Here is a 19,205-nt window from a genome sequence, read left to right as displayed (position 1 = left end):
AATAAGTATGTAATTTTCAAGTTATTATTATTTAAATTACTGTACAGGGCACATTTGAAATAACTTCAGTTTTCATAGCGATATTGCATGAATGGTTGCTTTAAAACATGTCCTATGTATAGAATGAAGCCTTTATTTTTAATGTGTATATTGTTATTTATCTTTTAATAAGTATGCTTATAAATACTGTGAAAATATATAATGTTCATTTCAGTTAAATCTTATTTTTTTCATTTACATGGTCATTAATAATAAATGAATAGCACCTGATGGCTTATGTTGGAGAGAGATGATCAGTTGAAAAAAGCTATGTGCTTGAATTCATACACGTAGGAAGGTTTCTGAGTGCATTGAGTGCATATTAACAGAAAGTAACATGGATTAAGTGGATTTTAAAGTTGGATAAGGGACCATTGTGATCTGATTTTATCCACCAAGTATGTTAATAAAATGTCTGAACAATTATTGCATCAGGCTCAAGAAAGTGAGAATTGAAGGTGAGTGTACTTAGAAATTTGTTCAAAACTGACTTAAAATTGTGACTTTTCTTTACTATTGTGAGTAAAATGTTTCAGTATTTATAAAAATTCACCTTCAAAAAATTTACATTTTACTTTTGATTATTTTGTTTTAATAACTTTGGTTCCTTGATGAACGTTCTCTGTCTTTGCTGAGAAGGGAACATCCTTATTAGTAAGGAACCACTGTGCTTTCCAAAACACTTTGACAGAAGTGTTAAACAGTTAAATTTTGCTTCTCCTTTAGACTTTTTCATTTGGTTGTTTGTATGTTTTTTTAATCAGTTCACATCCTGGTGTCAGACATTTCCCTGATGGCATTCAAGGCCAGGCTGGATGTGGCTCTGCAGCCTGGTCTGGTGGCTGGTGACCCTGCACATAGTAGGGGGGTTGAAAATAGGTGATAATCGTGGTCCTTTTCAACCCAGGCCATTCTATGACTCTGACTCCATGACTTGCTGCAAGTACTTGTAAAGCTATATTATCTGCCTGGATAGGTCTTCAGAAAGTAGGCTTTTTATTTTTGTCATCAACCTAACTTGTTCTTTGTGGTTAAAGGAATATGTTAATTAATTGAGATTCCAGGACTGTGAATCACAAAGTATTAATAAAAATACTACTTAGTTGGGTTGCATAGATTTTGTTCGAAGCTATTTAACAAGTTAAGGAAATCTAATGAAATAATTTTTTTTCTGGCTGTTGTCTTTGTGAAGACTAAAGAAGGGTAAACAAGAAATCCATTCTGAAAAGTGGAGATGAAATGGCGGGAAGGGTATCCAGAGAGCTGGAAGTGATGCAGCCCAGTTTAATTCCCAGAAAAGCGGTAGAAGAAATAAGTTCTAACTATCTAGAAGATAATGAGGGAATGAATAATAGACAATGTTAATTTATCAAGAGCAGATCATGCCAAAAGTCTAATTTAATTCTGCATCAGGTAACAGGTTCTGGAGGCAGAGAAGTGACAGCAGATAATGTGTCTTGACTTGAGGAGGGCTTTAAGATAATCTTGCAGAACATATTCCTAAGCAAGTCAGGACAGGTGATACAAAGAAAGCTGCTGTAGAATAGTAATGAATGCCAGTGGAAGTCAAAAAAAGTTTTACTGTGTAGCTGTGGGTGCTTTCCTGTCTAAACGGAAAGATGTACCAAATGAAACGTTGTGGAGCTTCCAAACAGCAGCCAGTCTTTTCTTTAACATCCAGAATGGTGGACGTTTAGAGTGTACTTAGAAGCATGTTAGGAAACAGGTTTAAAATGATCTCGATAAACTGGTCATGTGGTCTAAAATTCTTGAATGGTATTCAGCAGGTCATTACCCAGTGAGAACTATGCTTAGATGTGACCATTTATGTAAATTGGAGTTAGCAGTGAGCTGTGTGGCAATTCCAAAGTGCCATATCTAGGTTTTAAACTGCAGCTCAAAATAGCAGTGGATTAGTTGACAGCATTCCAGGTGAGATGTCTAGAAAACATGCCCTAAACAGATGCTGAACAAGTTCAATATGCTCTAGGACAGATGGATGTAGGTAACTTAGAGCTAATTTTCAAACAAATGAAAGGTTGCTGAAAAAAAAAAAAAACTGGCTCATACTAGATGGTGATGCAAGAAGCATTGAGCTTATATTGCAGTTTAGGATGTTCAGATGAGACACAAAGTCTTGGGTCTAATTCTTATTATATGTTCTGCTATTTAATGCACAGTTCTCATTTGCCCCCCACACATTGCAGTGTTTTGAACTTGTGCTTGAGGATAGTCCTTGGTTTATGAAAATAACTGGGCCTGAAATGTCATAAACACCCTTCCATCAGTCACTTCTGCATTTTTAAAAGCTTTGAAAGTTTTACTCCCCGTGCTGATCTTTCATGATTAAGAATCTTTATTTTCTCTCAGTCTTTTTAAGCATAAATAGATGTACTTCCTTCATTTGAAGAAAGGGGTTGGTATGTTCCTACAAAACAGAAGCATACAAAGTCACTGGTTTATCAACTAGAGAATCGCTTTTAAAACCTTTTATCTGTAGATTGCCTTTACTTCTTGTTTATTCCAATAGTGTGGCTTTAAGAGAACAGTGAATTTACATAGTTTTCTGCTACTGCTAGAAATGGACTTGGAGTACCTAATGTTGTAACTGCAAAATGAGTTTATTAGTGAGTTTTTCAAGGTTTACCATGTGCTACGTTTTAAATCATGGGACTATTGTTAAGGTTGGTTTTGATGTCGCCTTGTTTCTACTAATTTTCATGTATATATAGTATCTTCATGAGCGGCAGTTCTGTTCACTTTAAATACACCCTAATTGCAAACAGACATGAATGAATGCTTGTGATTAGTTGGAAACAAGAACAATGACTGTCTGCTTTACAACAAGGATTTATGAGATCATCCAAAGCTGCAAGTCACAGTTCTGTTATTAGAAGTTCAGAAACTGTTTTCACAGGAGAGTTTGAATAAATTGTGTTTATAAAGAATATTGCTGTCATTTTTTTTTTCTATAGGTAGCATTAAAGTTATGCTTACTGTATAGATACAGATTTGTTGGGAGAATTATCAGGGATCTTCCTTTTCTTCTGCTCTTGCTTTCCGTGCACAAGTAATCTGTTGTAGCCAATTTCTGTAGTGTAAAACTTGGTACTCTTACAAATAATCAGTGTTCCAGATGCCATGTGTATTTGGGAGAGGGATTTCTTCTGGGTTCTTAATTGGTTGCTAACTTTGTTTTCTGTGTTTCCTTGGAATAAAGCAGGAAAGATTAAGATTCCTCATTATGAAACCATGTATCAGACATCACATCCTTCAGGAAGTTCAGCTATTGACTCAACATTGAAATGTTAATCAGTGAGAGAATACTGTATTTTTTATTTCATTTTATTTAATGTGAATGTAATGTTTAATTGCACATGTAAGATTTTCATCATTATTTGGTGGAAATGCATAAAGGCTACCGACCGAGGTACTTAATTGTGCCTCTGACAGTAGGAAGATTTTGTGCAGCTTGAATAAGAAAGTTAATTTAGGAAAAAAAAAAATAGAAGAAAATCAGAAAACTGTAAGGCTGTTACAGTTTCAATTATAGTTAATTTGTATCTTCAAAAATCTCTTAAAAGTAATGACACAATTGAAGTTTTTCACCATTTCTGGAAGACGATTTTGTTTATACAGAGATGTTTGTACTATTTTCAGAAACCATTTTGCAAAGTTTTTGAACCAGAAGAAGAATGAAATTAGATGTTTCAACAACTTCTATTGACTTTCACTGTTAATTTATATCAGATCTCAGAGGTTAGATGTTTGGCCAGCAGGAGTAATTATACTTGTGTGTGAGTAGCTGTCCTGTGAAAGCCTATTAAAGGAGTGCACATTGTTACAATAAGCTTTGTGTCAGTATGAATAACACTTTTCTAGATTAAAAAAACCCTCCTGTTTGAAGGCATTGTCACAACATTTGCTTGGAATGATAGACTACGTTACTGTTGCATTTTACCTTTATTTTTATTGTCCTGGTTTTTAATTTCTCATTTAATACTTACACAGTAATCTAGTTTTCATAGTACGAACTGTGATATGTTTATATACATATATATGTATATATATATTTAATTTTGGTAGGAACTAGTATTTATCATGGTATTATAATATTTATTATGCTGTCTTTAGTGATGAAGTTCCAATATTGCTCCCATTACTATTGATATACTGTAATTACAGATAGCTCCATATATGAATGGGTGCAGGACCTAAGTCAACTCTACAAAGGGGTTCTCTTAGAGGCTTATTCTGAAGGGGCTGAAAACAAGAACAAATTCACAATATTGATTTTTTTTTTTCCTTTTAATTTCTCTCAAGCAGTTGTTTTCTCAGAATTGCCCCCACTCTGGAAGAAATCAGCAATCTTGTTCATGCATTGAGGCATCACAGTCCGAGAAATACTAATTTGCTGTCTCTTGTGTAGTATTGCACCTGGTGAATATAGTTGTTGTTATTTAACAGGCAAAATGATTTATCAAGACCAAAATAATTGCTAATGAATTTCAATTAGTTATAGAGTTAAAATAAATTTTGATTTGATTCACCCATTGACAACTGAGACCAGGACTGTACATTTCACTGTTGCACTTGGTGATATTATATAAGCGTCCAGAAAAGCATTTCCAGTGGGAGATGCTTTCAATGCCATCTACTATTCAAAAAGAAAGGGGTGGGGGGCAAAAAAACCAACCTCCCCAGAATTACTGGTTTTGGAGTAATTTGTTCAAAAATTAAACGAGGACTCCTCTCCTCTGAAAGTAATGCCTGTTATTTTATTATGCTGATATAGCGGTAGAGGTTGAACACTGCTGCCAGTATTCCATTACATGTTGTGGCTGTGTGACAGATGGCAATAGAGGGACAATCTGACAAAATGGTGTCTGACACGGAAGTGTGAGTGAAGCAAAGGTGTGTCACTGAATTCCTCCATGCAGAAAAAACGGCACCAATGGACATTCATCTGCACTTGCTGAATGTTTCTGGAGACCAACCAGTGGATGTGAGCACAGGGAGCCAGTGAGTGGTGCATTTCAGCAGTAGTGACAGCAGTGGGTCAGCTCCGCTGTGCAAATTTCTGCAAGCTTGGCATCTGGGCTTCTGTTCACTGCTGGTGAAAATGCATGGGTAATGGTGGTGACTATGTTGAGTAAGAAAGTTTTGTAGCTAAGAATTTGCTTTGTCAAATAGTATTATTATGCTGTTTGTATCTGTTGTAGTATCCATGGAAAGAAGTAGGAGGTATTACTTTTGGAGTGACCTATATATTTACAGTGTTACATCTTTACACTTATTACTTGCAAGGCCATCTTTTTTGCCGTGTGTTTAAAACATATTTTGTAAAATTCAATTAATTTTCCAAAAGTGGATTAAATGGTTGTTTGATTTCAATATCCTAGTTTTTGTATTTTATACAGTATATATATATACTGTATGTATATATATATATACATATATATATATGTATACTGTATGTATATATATATATATATATATATATATATATATATATATATATATATATATACAGTTTTAAGATCAGGCTTTCCACTTTGTTTTATGAGTTCCTGAAATATTTCAGTTAGCTGCACAAGAGATTAAAATGTAAGTTCTATTTAAAAAGTCTCTTCTTTCCAATATGGATTAATGGAAATTACATTAAATAAAGTAGCCATTCAGACACTATAATAAATATGTCTTAAAAATCTTTCTGATCCAGTTCAAATAAAACATTTTTAGCATTTTTGCTTCATATGTGAGTAGATTTACCTACAAGTGTACAAAAATTTAGACTACTTTTAGATGAATTTTCATTGTAGTCTGAAGCTTCCTTGTAATGGAATTAAATACTCAGTGAAAGACTCCTTTTGACACTCTTGTTCCTCTCCTGCAACTTTAAAAATAACATTTGTTTTTCTTTTCAAGGAAAAGAAGTGTAGCACAACAACTAAAATCTGTTACTGAAGTTCACTCTTAAAATCGTGCATGGAAATTGCAGATTTACTGAAGCTTGAGTAGGTTTGTCCTTTATGTAGAGATAAGGTTATGACTGTATTCTACAGAGAAAATTAAAAATTCTATTCCAGTCAAAACAATGGTGTCTTGTATGGTGAAACCTGAATTTTCTGAAGTAACATGAGACATAAGAATGGAATATTATCTTAAGGATTGTATTGTAGAATCATAGAATCATAGAATATGCCCATTTGGAAGGGATGCATAAGGATCATTGAGTCCAACTCCTTGTTCCGCACAGGACCACACAAAAATCAGACCATATGGCTGAAAGCATTGGCCAGATGCTTCTTGAACTCCAGCAGCTCAGTGCCGTGACCTGTGCAGCTTGGTCCATGTCCACCACCCTCTGGTGGAGAACCTTTTCATGATATCCAACCTCTCTTCCCCAGACCATATGCAGGCACCCTGGGCTCTGTGCCAGGGCGCAGAAGCTCTCACTCAGCAGGTTGATCTTTCATTCCCTTCAGCACACTCAGCATCTCGTTGGCCTTCATTTCTGGGCTCACCAGAAAGATGCTGTGGGACACAAAGAGCCAGAGAACATTCTTGTTGTGGGACTGGGACAGCATGAGGCAGATGATCTCATTCAGGATGAGGAATTGGAGGAATAGTTTCTTTCTTGTTGCCTTTGTTAAGCTATTCTTAAAAAATAAGGAAAGCAAAACCAAAATTTGGTTAAATTCAAACTAATGACTGTAGTAAAGCAGAAGCTACCACTGTGGGCAGGTCCTGGGGATGTGTTGGGCTCCAAAGTGAGGCTTTTGTCCTGCATATGGTATGTGCTCTGGGATCACAGAAAAGCAGGGTCTTCTCAGATTCTGTGAGAGAGACCAAAGTATTACTGTAAATACCACTATGACAGATGACAAATGATGAAACTGTTGTCTCATAATGCAGCTTCTTCATGAGAAGAAAGTCAGCATTTGTTTGGGACATATTTTTTGCTTTGTCTAAAAAGGAGTTGACTTACAGAACAAACCAGTTTAATGAGGTATTTCTGTGTTTCTCATTTGTTGAAATTGGATTTAGAAATTCATTCTAGTAGAGAATTACATAATACAAACTACTCTTTAAATGAGCCAATGTAAACTGAGCAACTAAACTTCTAGTCAAGAAGTACTGATGGAGGCTCAAGGACTCTTTAAAATTTCCTTGCTCTTTTCAGCGGACAGCCTTCATATGCACTGTTTGGATCTTTATTTTGCTCTCACTAGATTTCTAATACACTATAATTTTTGATAAATTTTTAATTTTTTAAATTTGACATTTTGAAAAAGCTGATGCTGATCTTTAAACTGCTGTATATGGTAAAACTAAAGTAATTGATAATTTAACCCAGGAAGCTCAAACTGGCAAAACTCCTAGTTCAGGAAAGTTAGTAAGTGAGACAAATGAAAAAAAACTTCTAGAATATTAAGACTGGGAGACAGTGCTTCAGTGAATATATTTTCTTATGTTGATGGAATCACAGAATTGGCTATGAAGGGACCTTAAAGACCATCTTGTCCAAGCCTCCTGCCATGGGCAGTGACACCTTCCACTACATCAGGTTGCTCACAGCCTGTTCATGTAGAATAAATAATTTTCTAGCTGTATTTCTTGCCCATCTTTGACAACTTTCCTTCATTCAAAACTTTACATTAATTTTTGCTTTATAATTTTTATTGTTGCTTGTTTCTGTATATCCCTTCAGCAGCCACCAGCCACTCAGGGGGGCAGCAGCTGCTTGTGTTCCACATGGCAACTGATTGCAGTGCTGACGGTTACAAACTCCCACTCGTGCTGTGATAACCAAAATACTCATTTGCTAAATATAGGAGATAGCAGCATTGGCTCAATTTAAACAACATGTTTGGTTTGAATACTAGGTTTTGAACACTTACCTTTTAATATTGCCTCCCTGGTCAGGGCCTGCCGCTTCCAGTTTTGGTTAACCTTCAAGAGAGAGCATTGATCTGTGAACTAATTATTGGGACTGCACCTAACACGGTGGATACCATTCCGTGTAGTACTTATTCATTATTACAGTTGTACTTCGTAATTTTCGCATGTGCTGAGTAGTGATTCAGGCACTCAATTTATGGTTCCAATATGAAGACTGTAATGGAAATGAAAAAAATTGGCCAAGATAGAAGTGTAGGAGCTTTCTGTTAAAGGAGCAGGAGGAACCCAGAAAATTTCCTGGAGGTCATTGTCACCAGTCTCGAAAGGATTAATTTCCTTGTTCCCTAGTGGAAGAATAAGGGGGTCGCCAAAATGGCCGTGTAACTAAAGACTCTTCTATGAACGGCTCGTGAAGAAAATATTATTTAAAATAATTAACTCATTTTGTTTATGTGGTATGGAAATGATTCGCTTGCCCCATATAAAGCAGAAGCTTCTAGGTTTGTCTGTAGAACACCATATCTTACTCTAGAAGCAAATAACAGAAAAAGAAATTGCTCTGAAGAATTCATATCCAAAGATAAGCAGTCTCATTTCCTGGGTTCTTTCTGGAGGAGTCAAAACTTACCGTCAGTCTCCTCACTCCTTGATTTGAAATTCATATATGGCACTGTTGAATATTATGTTTTCAACTGCAACAAACTGCATTTAGTGTATCTTTTCTAGAGATGTTAGATGTTACTGTCGTAAGCAATAAGTCTGGTTTGTTTGGAGGCTCTGATCATCCAGTTTCTAATTATAATCTAAATGTCTTGTCTAAAATGTAATATTAATCTTATGAAATTAACTATGTTTATTTGAGGTTTGTAGACAGATCATTCAAATCTGGACTATTACAAAGCATCATCCATAGATCATTCATGAAGGATGTATGGACTTTTCTTGTTGCCACTCTTTAATATCTCTTCAGTCTGAACTTCAGGTGTTGTTTAACCACTTCAGCATGGATTTAGATGGGCTTTGAATTTATTCACTGTCACAGGCACTATTTCTATTGCAAGTACCTAACTTATCCATCTGCTTGTCTAGTACTATTGAATGATCAATTACCTCTCATCTCAGGTCTTTGAGTTGTTTTAGCAGAAGCTGCTGATACTTCTGTTATGATCAGGTCAAAATCAGTCAGGAAAGTCACCTGAACACTTTTTCAGTAAAACCTTTCATTGGAAAAGACTGTTATTATTCAGACAGTGATCCTTTTCATTCAATTACTTCTACTCTCTAAATTAATTTTAAAAACCCTCAGAACAGTCACATAAAAGAAAATTTCACTTTCATAAAAAGAAATTAAGCTTAATATTCTAAGTTGAATATTCTTTTAGTATCAATAGAGTAATGAATTCACATAATCAGTTCAGTTAAGATGTAAATATTTCCAATTTCGACTTAGACAAATAAGTGTGGCATTGTATTCAACCTTCCTAGCTGTTCTTGGAGTTAAACGTACTTAACGTCGTGTAACTTCAGCTGTAGAGGTGTCCTCTTTCAAGAGAGTTGCTTATTTTACATATCTGTGGCTGTGTTTACTAAGAGCTGATGTGAGAAAAGTCATAAATTGTGTATCATGCATCTTTACTTCAGACTTAAGTTGTGAGCTGGTAATCACTGCACAGTAATCTTTTGTTTCCAGCTTGTCAAGGAAATATCACTGGGATACTACTCTGAAGATTTGGAGAGAGTCCACAGTAACAATTTTAGGAAAATGTATTAATAGACCTTGCAGTCTGTGATAGTATGGTGGAAGCCTCTGAGCATGCATGAAGCAGATAAACTCTCTCTTTTTCAGCACAGTCCCTAGTTACTCCTGGAACTTGCATCCCTTTAGTGGTCTAACTGTGCAGGCATGCACTGAATGCTGTTTTCAGTGGGAGAAAGCAGGAGGTGGGGGAAAAGGAAAGTAGAAGAGCAACAAAATGTTGTTTAAATTTTATTTTATTTATCTTTTTAATTTTTGTCATTTTCCAAAGTATGTTGGGGATGATTTCTTTTTCTACATAACAAAAATATTAGCGATGGCAAATACTTCAAAAAAATTGTGATGTTCATGTATTATGAGAATGGGAATATAGAGATTCCTGATGCAGGTACTACATCCATTGATCAGAATTTTTAAAAAGGGCTGAAGAATGTGAAATCACTTGCTTGTGCTTTCCTTACCACCTTCTCATGTAGTTTTCAGCCCAGTTCATGTTGGGTAATTCTATACTTTTTTGAAGATTGTTGGAAAATATTCATTTAGTCATTACATTTTAATTCGTGAAAAGTTTAAAAATTCTTTCTTATAGTTTTACAGCAGTCCTTTCAATTAGCAGTGTATCCATTTTTTGGACAGCTGAGCAAGAAATAGCAGTGCCCAACATAAAATCCATAATCTGATTTTATAGTTTTGTCTTTAATCTTTGCTTTTCACTGTCTTTGCATTCACTGTGTTGATTTTCTAATTAGCCAGTCCTTTTGGAGTAGTTGAAATCTGTTAATAATTGGAGAGAATTTTGTGCAGAGAGAACAGTGTCTTCATCTGAAGCCAATGTGTTGGCATCTTGAACCTTGAGAGAGCTTCTGGCTTTATACTGTTGTTCACAACAGTGGGATCTGGAATGCAAAGAAGAAAATACAAACTCAGAGGGCATTATTAAGTTGAATTCACTTTGCAACTTGTGTGGGTGTAGTAGTTGGCATTCCTGCTGTTGTGTTTATTTGAAAGATGGTTGCTTTTATAGCTTTTTTGATGTATAAAACTAGAAATCTATTTTTAAGACAAAATTATTTCCACAGTCTTCGCTCAACAATTCTTTCCTTTTCTATTAACACAGCGGGAGGTCAGTGTCAGTATTGTATCTGTAAAGGAAACAAGATGTGAAGATTCTTTTTATAGAATGGAGACTATCTCTCATTGTTCCTGTACAATTTGCTTTGGGGAAACGAGATAGGTCTGTGAGTTAATATTTAATCTCATCTTAATTCTTAATCAAGTTAAGTGTAACGTGGCTTTCTCTTTGAGACTATGTATATTCTGCTTTGAGTTTTGGGCCATTAGGCTCTGTGTTCCCAAAACCGAACATTTCATAGTTGTGTCCCATTTGCTGGAATTTAATAAGCAATGCAGTTAATGAAAATAGCTGTTGTAAAAGCATCAACGACTTCATTAAAGTGCTACTGACAAATTCAATTATATCATTAATTTTAATAATAAACACTTTTTTTTTTTTCAATGCTTGATAAGGGAAATCTGAATTCCAGTCAATGCATTCATATTTCCACTTCTCTCAGCTTCATCAAAAGTGCCAGAAAAGCCTAGTGTCCTACAATGGCCTCTCCTAGCCTTGCTGAGATGGCTGCAAGGAGAGGGCTGTGCTCTGAGTTCCTATGGCTGAGGGGAGCGCAGAAAGCTGCTGTCCCACTGCTGAGCAAAGGAATGCAGCTCCCAGCCTGTAACACTGCAAATGAAAGTGGTGTGGAGTGTTCTGTGCTTTGTGCTCTGCTCAGTACTTCTAGGAGACATTGGGTACGCTCAGACTGTTCCTACCGGTGCGACCTTGTGCTTGTAGGTCCATGGATGGCAAAGCTGTGAATCTTGACTGCAATATTGTGTTATTGAGATTATATTCCTGGCAAGAATGGCTCATTCTGAAGTTTGGATATCCCCAGACTTCACTGGAGGAAATTAAATACCTGTTTAATTTCAGACATCTAGAAGGTGTAGAGTGTATTTTATGAATCATTATTGTGAATCTAGACACCCTAATTCTGATGCATCTAAAAGTGGAGAAGAGGTGTGTTGGCAAACTGCTTGTTACTTTGCCTGTTACCAATACATCATTTGGGAAGAATATTGTATGATTTTGGCACAGTAGATTTTACAGAAGCACTTTTTTCCTGTAGGTTGAAGAATAGAAAATTTTTAGGACTTCATATAGTTGAGAAAAAATGTGTTAATATATTCACTTCCTTCACTATGTTCTCTCCTGCTTCTGCTTTTCTTTTCCCTCGCTTTTCTGTTCTGTCCTCTTATTCATTCTTTGTTCCAGTGAGACTAGCCATAACCTTTGAAGAAATTTTTAGTACCCAGGGAGAATCTGACACTAAAAAAAGTGTTCAGTGTTACTCAGGTTCCAACCTAATGATGCTACTGTCTGGAAAGGATCAAAGGGGTCTGGCACTTGCACTGTGCAGGCTTGCAGAGGATTGCTGCAGGAATGATGCTATGAACATTTCGAAGGACAGAGGTTGTAGTCAACTGAGTGTGAAGTGCTAATATTCTCTATTGTTGACAAGTAGAAAAAAACTGTCTTATTTTAAAGTGAAGCAAATTATGCAATATATGGGATTACAATCTGTGCAAAATAGAATGTTAACTGATGAAGGCTTCAGATTCTTTCAGCACAGTGTTGAGTGAATTCCTGTTGAGAAAAAAATCATCAAGAATGAGAATAGATAGAGAATGACTTAATATTTTGCACTGTTGGAATATATTGTCCCAGCCACTGTTGATTAGACACATTATCTGCAGCCTGCTGGTGGTCTTTCTAAACAGGTACTTATTGGAAATTACTTCTAGTTTTTCTAGTATTTCTAGTATTTTCTAGTATTTCTAACTGACTGGCATTGTTCTTGGTGGAGTTTCTAGAAGGCGGATACGGGGGAAGGCAAAATATAGACAAATAGTGTGAAAGAATCAGTGTGCAGTTACAATGTTTGGGTTTTTTTTCGTTTGGTCTGTTAAGTAAATGAATGTATATCTATACTGATGTGTCAGTCCAATTCTTGCAAAGAATTGATAGTTAATGATTTTTGAAAGGAAGGGAAAAAGCAGTTTATATGTGGGAAATATGGGAGTACTCTATCTCATAAAACCAAGGCACTTCTTGTAATTGAAGTACAACTGTATGTGCAGTATGTAGACAGTACTTAAGAATCTGGAGTCTTTTCAGGACTCTTTTGTCTAGAAAAAGACAACCACAGTTGTGCTAAACTGTATTCCATGTATTTCATCTAACATGTTAATATTTCTGTCAGTTACTAAGCTTCTACCCCTAATTCCCCTGATCTTGAATGATGAGTGTCTGTGCTGTGCACCTAAAGGCCCCAGGCCTGTTGAGCTATGAGGGCAGTATTAGCTTAACTTCATATGGTAGAACCTGGTTTTTCAATAGTTTTTTTTTTTCATAGTTTCATTTCAAATTATAGCTTCTGCTCCATTGTTGGAAAGTCAAGGAAGAGCATTGCCTAATGCAGGGACTGAAGGATATATGGATAGCACTCAAGGACTGCGTCACAGTTATATAATAATGGAGGCTCTTGTCCTCACATAACTGCAGTGTTGGAAAGAGTATAGTGGATGAGACACAGAATTGTAAAAGGAGAAAAGAGTATTTCATAGGAGATATGTTTTGAATTGCATAATCAAATTACATCCTGTGTTAGAACACAGTGTTCCTATAAAATGGGGGGAAAGCCATTTACATGCAGGTTTTCAGGGTGTCTGCTAATGGCCAACGTTTTTTATTTAATGGTTCTAAACTAAAAATCTGTATGATTTTCAGAAATACGAAGGATTTGCAGCTGCAGTTGAAGTCAGTGAATATATACAATTATGTAAAGATGTTAAATCCTCTTGAAAAAAAAAAAAACACCACCAAAGATTTCAGATGGAACACTCAGAATTAGCGTGCATTATTGCAGAATTAAATCTCATTCTATTTTGGTTTCAGTTTTGGATGGATGTGACAAAAAATGACCGTGGTCCCTAGTCCAAAGGAAAGATATGGGTTATAAACTTAATAAATGAAACATTTGTATCTCAGCTGTTTTGTAACGCAGAAAAAAATCACAATGTGATAATAGTTGAGGTGTCCGTCCTGTTAATATGTTTGGGAGCTGTGTAGTGAGAGGAATGTAAGGAACCATGGAGCAACTGTGGGTTCAGTTTTCCCTGTCCAGCTGTTACGGAGCTGACACTGTCTAGCTGTGGGCAAGTGGCTTGAGTTCTGATGGACCATTTCCTTGTCACCGTTCACCATAGAGCTTTCAGACTGTTGAGGTTGGAGGCTCCAAAGTGCTGCCTGCTGCAGATGGTACCGATGCACTTTGATTTCCTCCCTGCCCCTTGAATATATTGGGTGGAAAAACTAGTATGGAATCTCATGGTTAAAGATTAAAGCAGTTACAATTAAGATGCGTGATCAAGCGGAATTGCAATGGCATGAAGAATTTTTATTTTCATATTTCTTAACTTTCGAGTGTATCAGTATTTTTTGGTTTTGTATCGGAACTTTTTTTTTTTAATACGATTTTCTAAACTGCTGCAAAGGCACACTATGCTAGAAGACTTTTCACTGTGTGCTACATGTTCAGTTTTCTTTTTCTCTGGTAAATTCTGTTTTAAGGTTTTCAGTGTGTCTGTGTCCACTTTTCTTATTGAGTGCTTGTCTAGCTGCTGTTTTTAGCGGCAGTCACTGTGATGCATCATAAGGAGGGGGGATGCAGAGCTGTTTTTGTGAGCTTTAATCTTCTGTCCAAAGTTAAACATCTACTTAAGTTATGAGCCTGAAGTCACTTTTGGCGAAGTAAGGGAGTATTCTCCAGAGGGACATTCAGAACGCTTATTCAGGATCCTGTTCATTTTTATTGAAGGTAAAAGAAAGCTAAATCCCAACTTGGTATTTAAGACAGATACCTGCATTTAGAGGATGTAAGTATTCTTGTAAGTGTATGTCTCTGTTCTGGGGTTTGCTGGGAAGGAATCTCCTTTGCTTATTCACTCAAACTAAAGCATGTATTTCAGGAAGGATAATTTCCTAAGGATGATGGAGAAATTCTGATCAGTACTCTACAGATATACTGAATGTATTACTTGTTTCTTTTAGTGAGTCATAGAAAACTTCACTCAGTTCCTTAGTTCCTTAGAATAGAGTTCCTTAGTTTTCCCTCCTTAGTTTTAGAGTTATGCTCCCTTCTAATTGTAATTTAAGAAACAGAGTGAAGACTTTTGAATGCTGCAGCATTTAAAATGACTTTATATGTTTTAAATTCATCTTAAATTATGATAGAGAATTTGGTTGTAAAGTAAAAATCTAGAAAATAGATTGTAATTAACAAAATCAAGACACTTTCCTTTGCGTTTATAGCTGAATGTGTCACTGAAAGTTTTCTAACGTGGTATTCTGTTCGAAGAATTAGAAGGCAGTTATAGGAAATCACACTGATTTCCTGTATCTATTTTATATCTATTTTATACATATATAAGATAGATCTATCTTATAGATCTGTATCTATATTTTATGTCTATCTTATATTTGTAACTAAAATATTTAGTTTTCCGAATTTTAATCCTAAATGGAAATAAGCACAGAATGCAACTTAATACAACAGATTTTAAGGGAATTCCTCTTTAAGTAAGGATCTTTTACTACTAATCTGATAGAGATTATAAAACGTCAGGGTAGTTGTTTTACGACATTTTGCACTCAGTTGTGCAAACTTATCTTTTTAGGGTCAAAGAAGAGCAAAAACCACAGCTGACACAGTAAGTAAAATATCTTAAAAGTGCAGTAGGCTTGACTTTTCTACCTTTGCCATGTTCTGCTTTTGGCACCTTTGATGGTATTAGCTTACACTAATACCTGAAAGGCTGCAGTTAGTTTGCCTTCTGCTTCCTGACTGGCTTGTAAGAGAGCTGCCTGCAGCTTCTTACTTCATCCACATCTTAGTTGGATGTAGGTTCTTGCTGCCTGCTTGTGAACTGGTTAACTGTTAAACTTTACTTCCCTTCCACCTGTAGTGGCTGATTTAGTATTGCAGCTATAGCATTCCCATTGGCTCTAGCTTTTCCGCCTGTCTATTTCTATTATTATTGGATAAGAAAACATTTGAACTAGTGTGGTTATATTGGTTATTCAGTCACATTATTTGCTTATTTAAACAGGTGGTTTCCCTTTAGTGGGATCACTGAGCTGGTAAATAACGTTCTACAACCACAGCAAAAACAGCAAAATGAAAAGGAGCCCCAGACGTAAGTAAGCTGCTCTCTGTAGACTAAGTAATGTCTGTATAGCTTTAAAACATACTGGAGAGTATGTTTATAATAATTGCCCATTTAGAACATCCTACTGAGGGCATTTTACAAGCTGACACTATTTGCTTTCCAACCCCTTGTTGGTAAAGGGAAAACTGAAAATCAAGCGTGACCCTTTTTACCAGTAACTTAAGTGATTACATTAGAATCCAATCTGAGGAACCACTACTGCTCCATTTTCCTATTTGTTCAAATACTCCACACATGGAACTCTTAGTAAAGAGATGTGTTTTCTGTGCATGCCGAGCTTGAATGGTGAGACATGCAGTATTATATATAGCACGTCTATGCAAATGCATGGAATTTGTGATATTGATCATGCATAGAATGCTATACAAATCTACATAATATGTGTGAAGAGCTTTTAAAAGACCAGGAAGGTGTCATTTCATTTTTTTTCATGCTTCTAAAGTATCTGTAAAGCTTCAAAACTTTAGCAGATATGAGGTGAAATTTTGATTCTGTCAAAGCTCAGGGAAGTTTTGACTTTGATGGGGCCAATATTTCACTCATGGACCTTTTACAGTGCTAAGCCACCACGTGAGCCATATGAAAAATTTTACATTTTTTGCTACCTGAAAATGTTACGATTTAACAGAAACTGGCAAAGCTAGGTCATTCAGTCTTAGGGTAGAACTTAAAGTATAAAGCTGTAAGTATTCTTTTCGTAAGGAGACATGTCAAGAACAAAGACTGTTCAAATTTTCTGGTATTTCAAATGTGACCTGATATTATTTGAACTTAAATGTTTAATTTGCTGTATTTTTTTAGAAATGTCTTATAAGTTCACATAAGAATGTTTGCTTTTGAACCCACGTGTAAGTGGTTTAAACATGCGTATTTGTTGTTATTGTTTAAATTCCATTCAGAATCAATTTTAGTTTATTTTTAAATATTTTACTTAAATGGAGTTACAGACCATGAAATCTGTTAATTATATTTTGAAAATATACAGAAATTTTGACAAAATTAAACAAAGAAATAGGCCTTAAAACTGATGTTCTGTTAGGCAATGTATTTTTTGAACTCTGGTTTCAATTTTTTGTGCTGACGTTTGTATTAAATTGTATATATTACTAATAGTGGAGTTTTTTTTCCCCCCTGATTATGGTTAGGTACTCATAATATTGCATTTTATTCACAGCGCCTTAATACCTTCTTTGTGTTTCCAGTTTCCTCAACGTAGCCAAAGTTTGTTCTGGTTACCACTGTTGTGCATATGAAGCATATGGCTTTGAAGAAACTGAAAAGACTATATTCATTGTAAACAGTTGAGCTGTAGTTGCCAAAAAGTAGTTATGAATGCTGTTACTATTACAGTTGCTGTTGTAGTGGAAGTATTTTTTGAACGCTCGTTCCTTGGCAACCAACTTTCTTCAGTTTTTTTAATTTAATAACTAGGGAATTAACTAAGTTGCATATTCATTGATTTTACAGATACCTCAAAGCTGTAAGAAGTGTTCTATTTAATAGCAAGGTTATATTCCAAAACTATCCCCAAAAGGAAGCTTCAGTTACGGTGTTATAGTGCCATTCAGTTGGGTGTCATGCCATTCAAACATAATATTTAAAATGTAGTTTTGGTAGGGATAGTTTGTGCAGTGGACGTAGAAATAAGTATATGCTTGAAGACATTTTACCACTACCCATAGGTGTCTGGGCATTTTCCACTTGAAATCACTGCCACCATCTGAGTCTGTAATGGATTTTTAGCTATGTCTGGCTGTCCAACTCCATTGATGAAAAACTTATTTAAAGTTAATCTAGGAAATACAAGATGTGTGAGAAGGTAGAGAAGGAATCACACTGTTGGTTGAGAATGTAAGGTAACCTGTTAAAAATTTTGTTTTTGTTTTCAAAATAGTTCAGAGGTACAAATAGTTGGACGTCCTTTGGATAGGAAATCTGTATCATAGTGTCATGGAGTTGTGTCACAGAATGGTTGAGGTTGAAAAGTCCCTCTAGAGGTCATCTTGTTCAACCTCCTCTGATCCAGCAGGAACACCCAGAGCAGGGGGCCCAGGCCCATGGCCAGGCAGCTTCTGAACATTCCCAAGGAAGAGACCCCACAGCCTCCAGGCAACCAGTGCTCTGGCACCGCACAGCACAGCAGTGCTGCCTGGTACTCAGAGGGAGCCCCTGTGTTCCAGTTGGTGCCCATTGCCCCATGTTCTGACACTCAGCACCACTGGCCTTTATCCTCATAGCACCTTCACCTCAGGTACTTATACAGATTGATAAGATCTCCTCTGAGCCTTCTCTTTTCCAGTCCCAGCTCTTTCAGTATCTGCTCATAGAGATATGACCCAGTCCCTTGGTCATTTTCATGGTCCCATACTGGACTCTGTCCAGTACGTCCACATCTCTCTTCTAGTCTACTGACAAGACCAGAACTGGACCTAGCATTCCAGGTATGGCCTCACCAGGGTTGAGTGGTGGGAAAAGATCATCTCCCTTAACTTACTGGTGATACTTTCTCTAATGCAGCCCAGGGTATCACTGACATTCTTGGATGCAAGGTAACTTTTTGCTGGTTCATGTTCAACTTGCTGTCCAGCAGAAGCCTCAGGTCCTTTTCTCCAAAATGCCTTCCAGCTGGACAAACCCTGGCATGTGATGGTGCCTAGGTTCCTCACTTGGTGAAGGGCTTTGCTCTTCTGCTTATTGAAATTCATGAGGTTCCATTCAGCCCATTTCTCCAGCCTGTTGAGGTCCTTCTGGACAGCAGCCCTCTGGTGCATCCATCATTCCTTCCAGTTTTATGTCAATCCCCATTATTGGCTGTAAATACAGCCCATAGTTCATTATCTTCTCTGTGAGGATCTCAAGGGTGACGGTGTGGAAAGTCTTACTCTCCAAAGTGCTCCCTTCATCCATTAAGCCATCTGTTACTTCTTGGAAGTTTATTAGGTTGATCAGGTATGAGTTCTTCTTGGTGAAACCGTGCTGACAACTCCTGATCACCATTTTGTCCTTCATTTGCCCAGAAGTGGTTTTGTTCCCTCACCTTTCCCAGGTGTGAGGTGATAATGACCAGCCTGTCATTTCTCTGTGACCTGCTTTGTGCCCTTCTTGAAGACGGGAGTGACATTTGGAGATCTTGTATCTCAAATGGTGTGAGTGGCTC

General features: G+C 36.4%; 1 protein-coding gene across 9 annotated transcripts in view; it reads left to right on the top strand.

The window, feature by feature from the left end:
- Positions 1-19,205, top strand: part of RIMS2 (regulating synaptic membrane exocytosis 2) — a gene marked incomplete at both ends in the record, with an annotated part of 434,834 nt that overhangs the window by 42,221 nt on the left and 373,408 nt on the right. For 3 of the 9 annotated variants that reach the window (XM_079533462.1, XM_079533458.1, XM_079533447.1), the window contains 2 exons: positions 15,497-15,529; positions 15,929-16,015. The exons of the other annotated variants lie outside the window; for them this stretch is intronic. In XM_079533462.1, the coding sequence (XP_079389588.1) occupies positions 15,497-15,529; positions 15,929-16,015 (120 nt within the window). The remainder of the gene's footprint in view (positions 1-15,496; positions 15,530-15,928; positions 16,016-19,205) is intronic. 9 annotated transcript variants of the gene reach the window in all.

This window comes from Tetrao urogallus, assembly GCF_951394365.1.
Source record: "Tetrao urogallus genome assembly, chromosome: 3".
Classification (NCBI taxonomy): domain Eukaryota; kingdom Metazoa; phylum Chordata; class Aves; order Galliformes; family Phasianidae; genus Tetrao; species Tetrao urogallus.
Note: the sequence above shows the minus strand (reverse complement) of the source record. Positions and strands in the feature narration are given on the sequence as shown.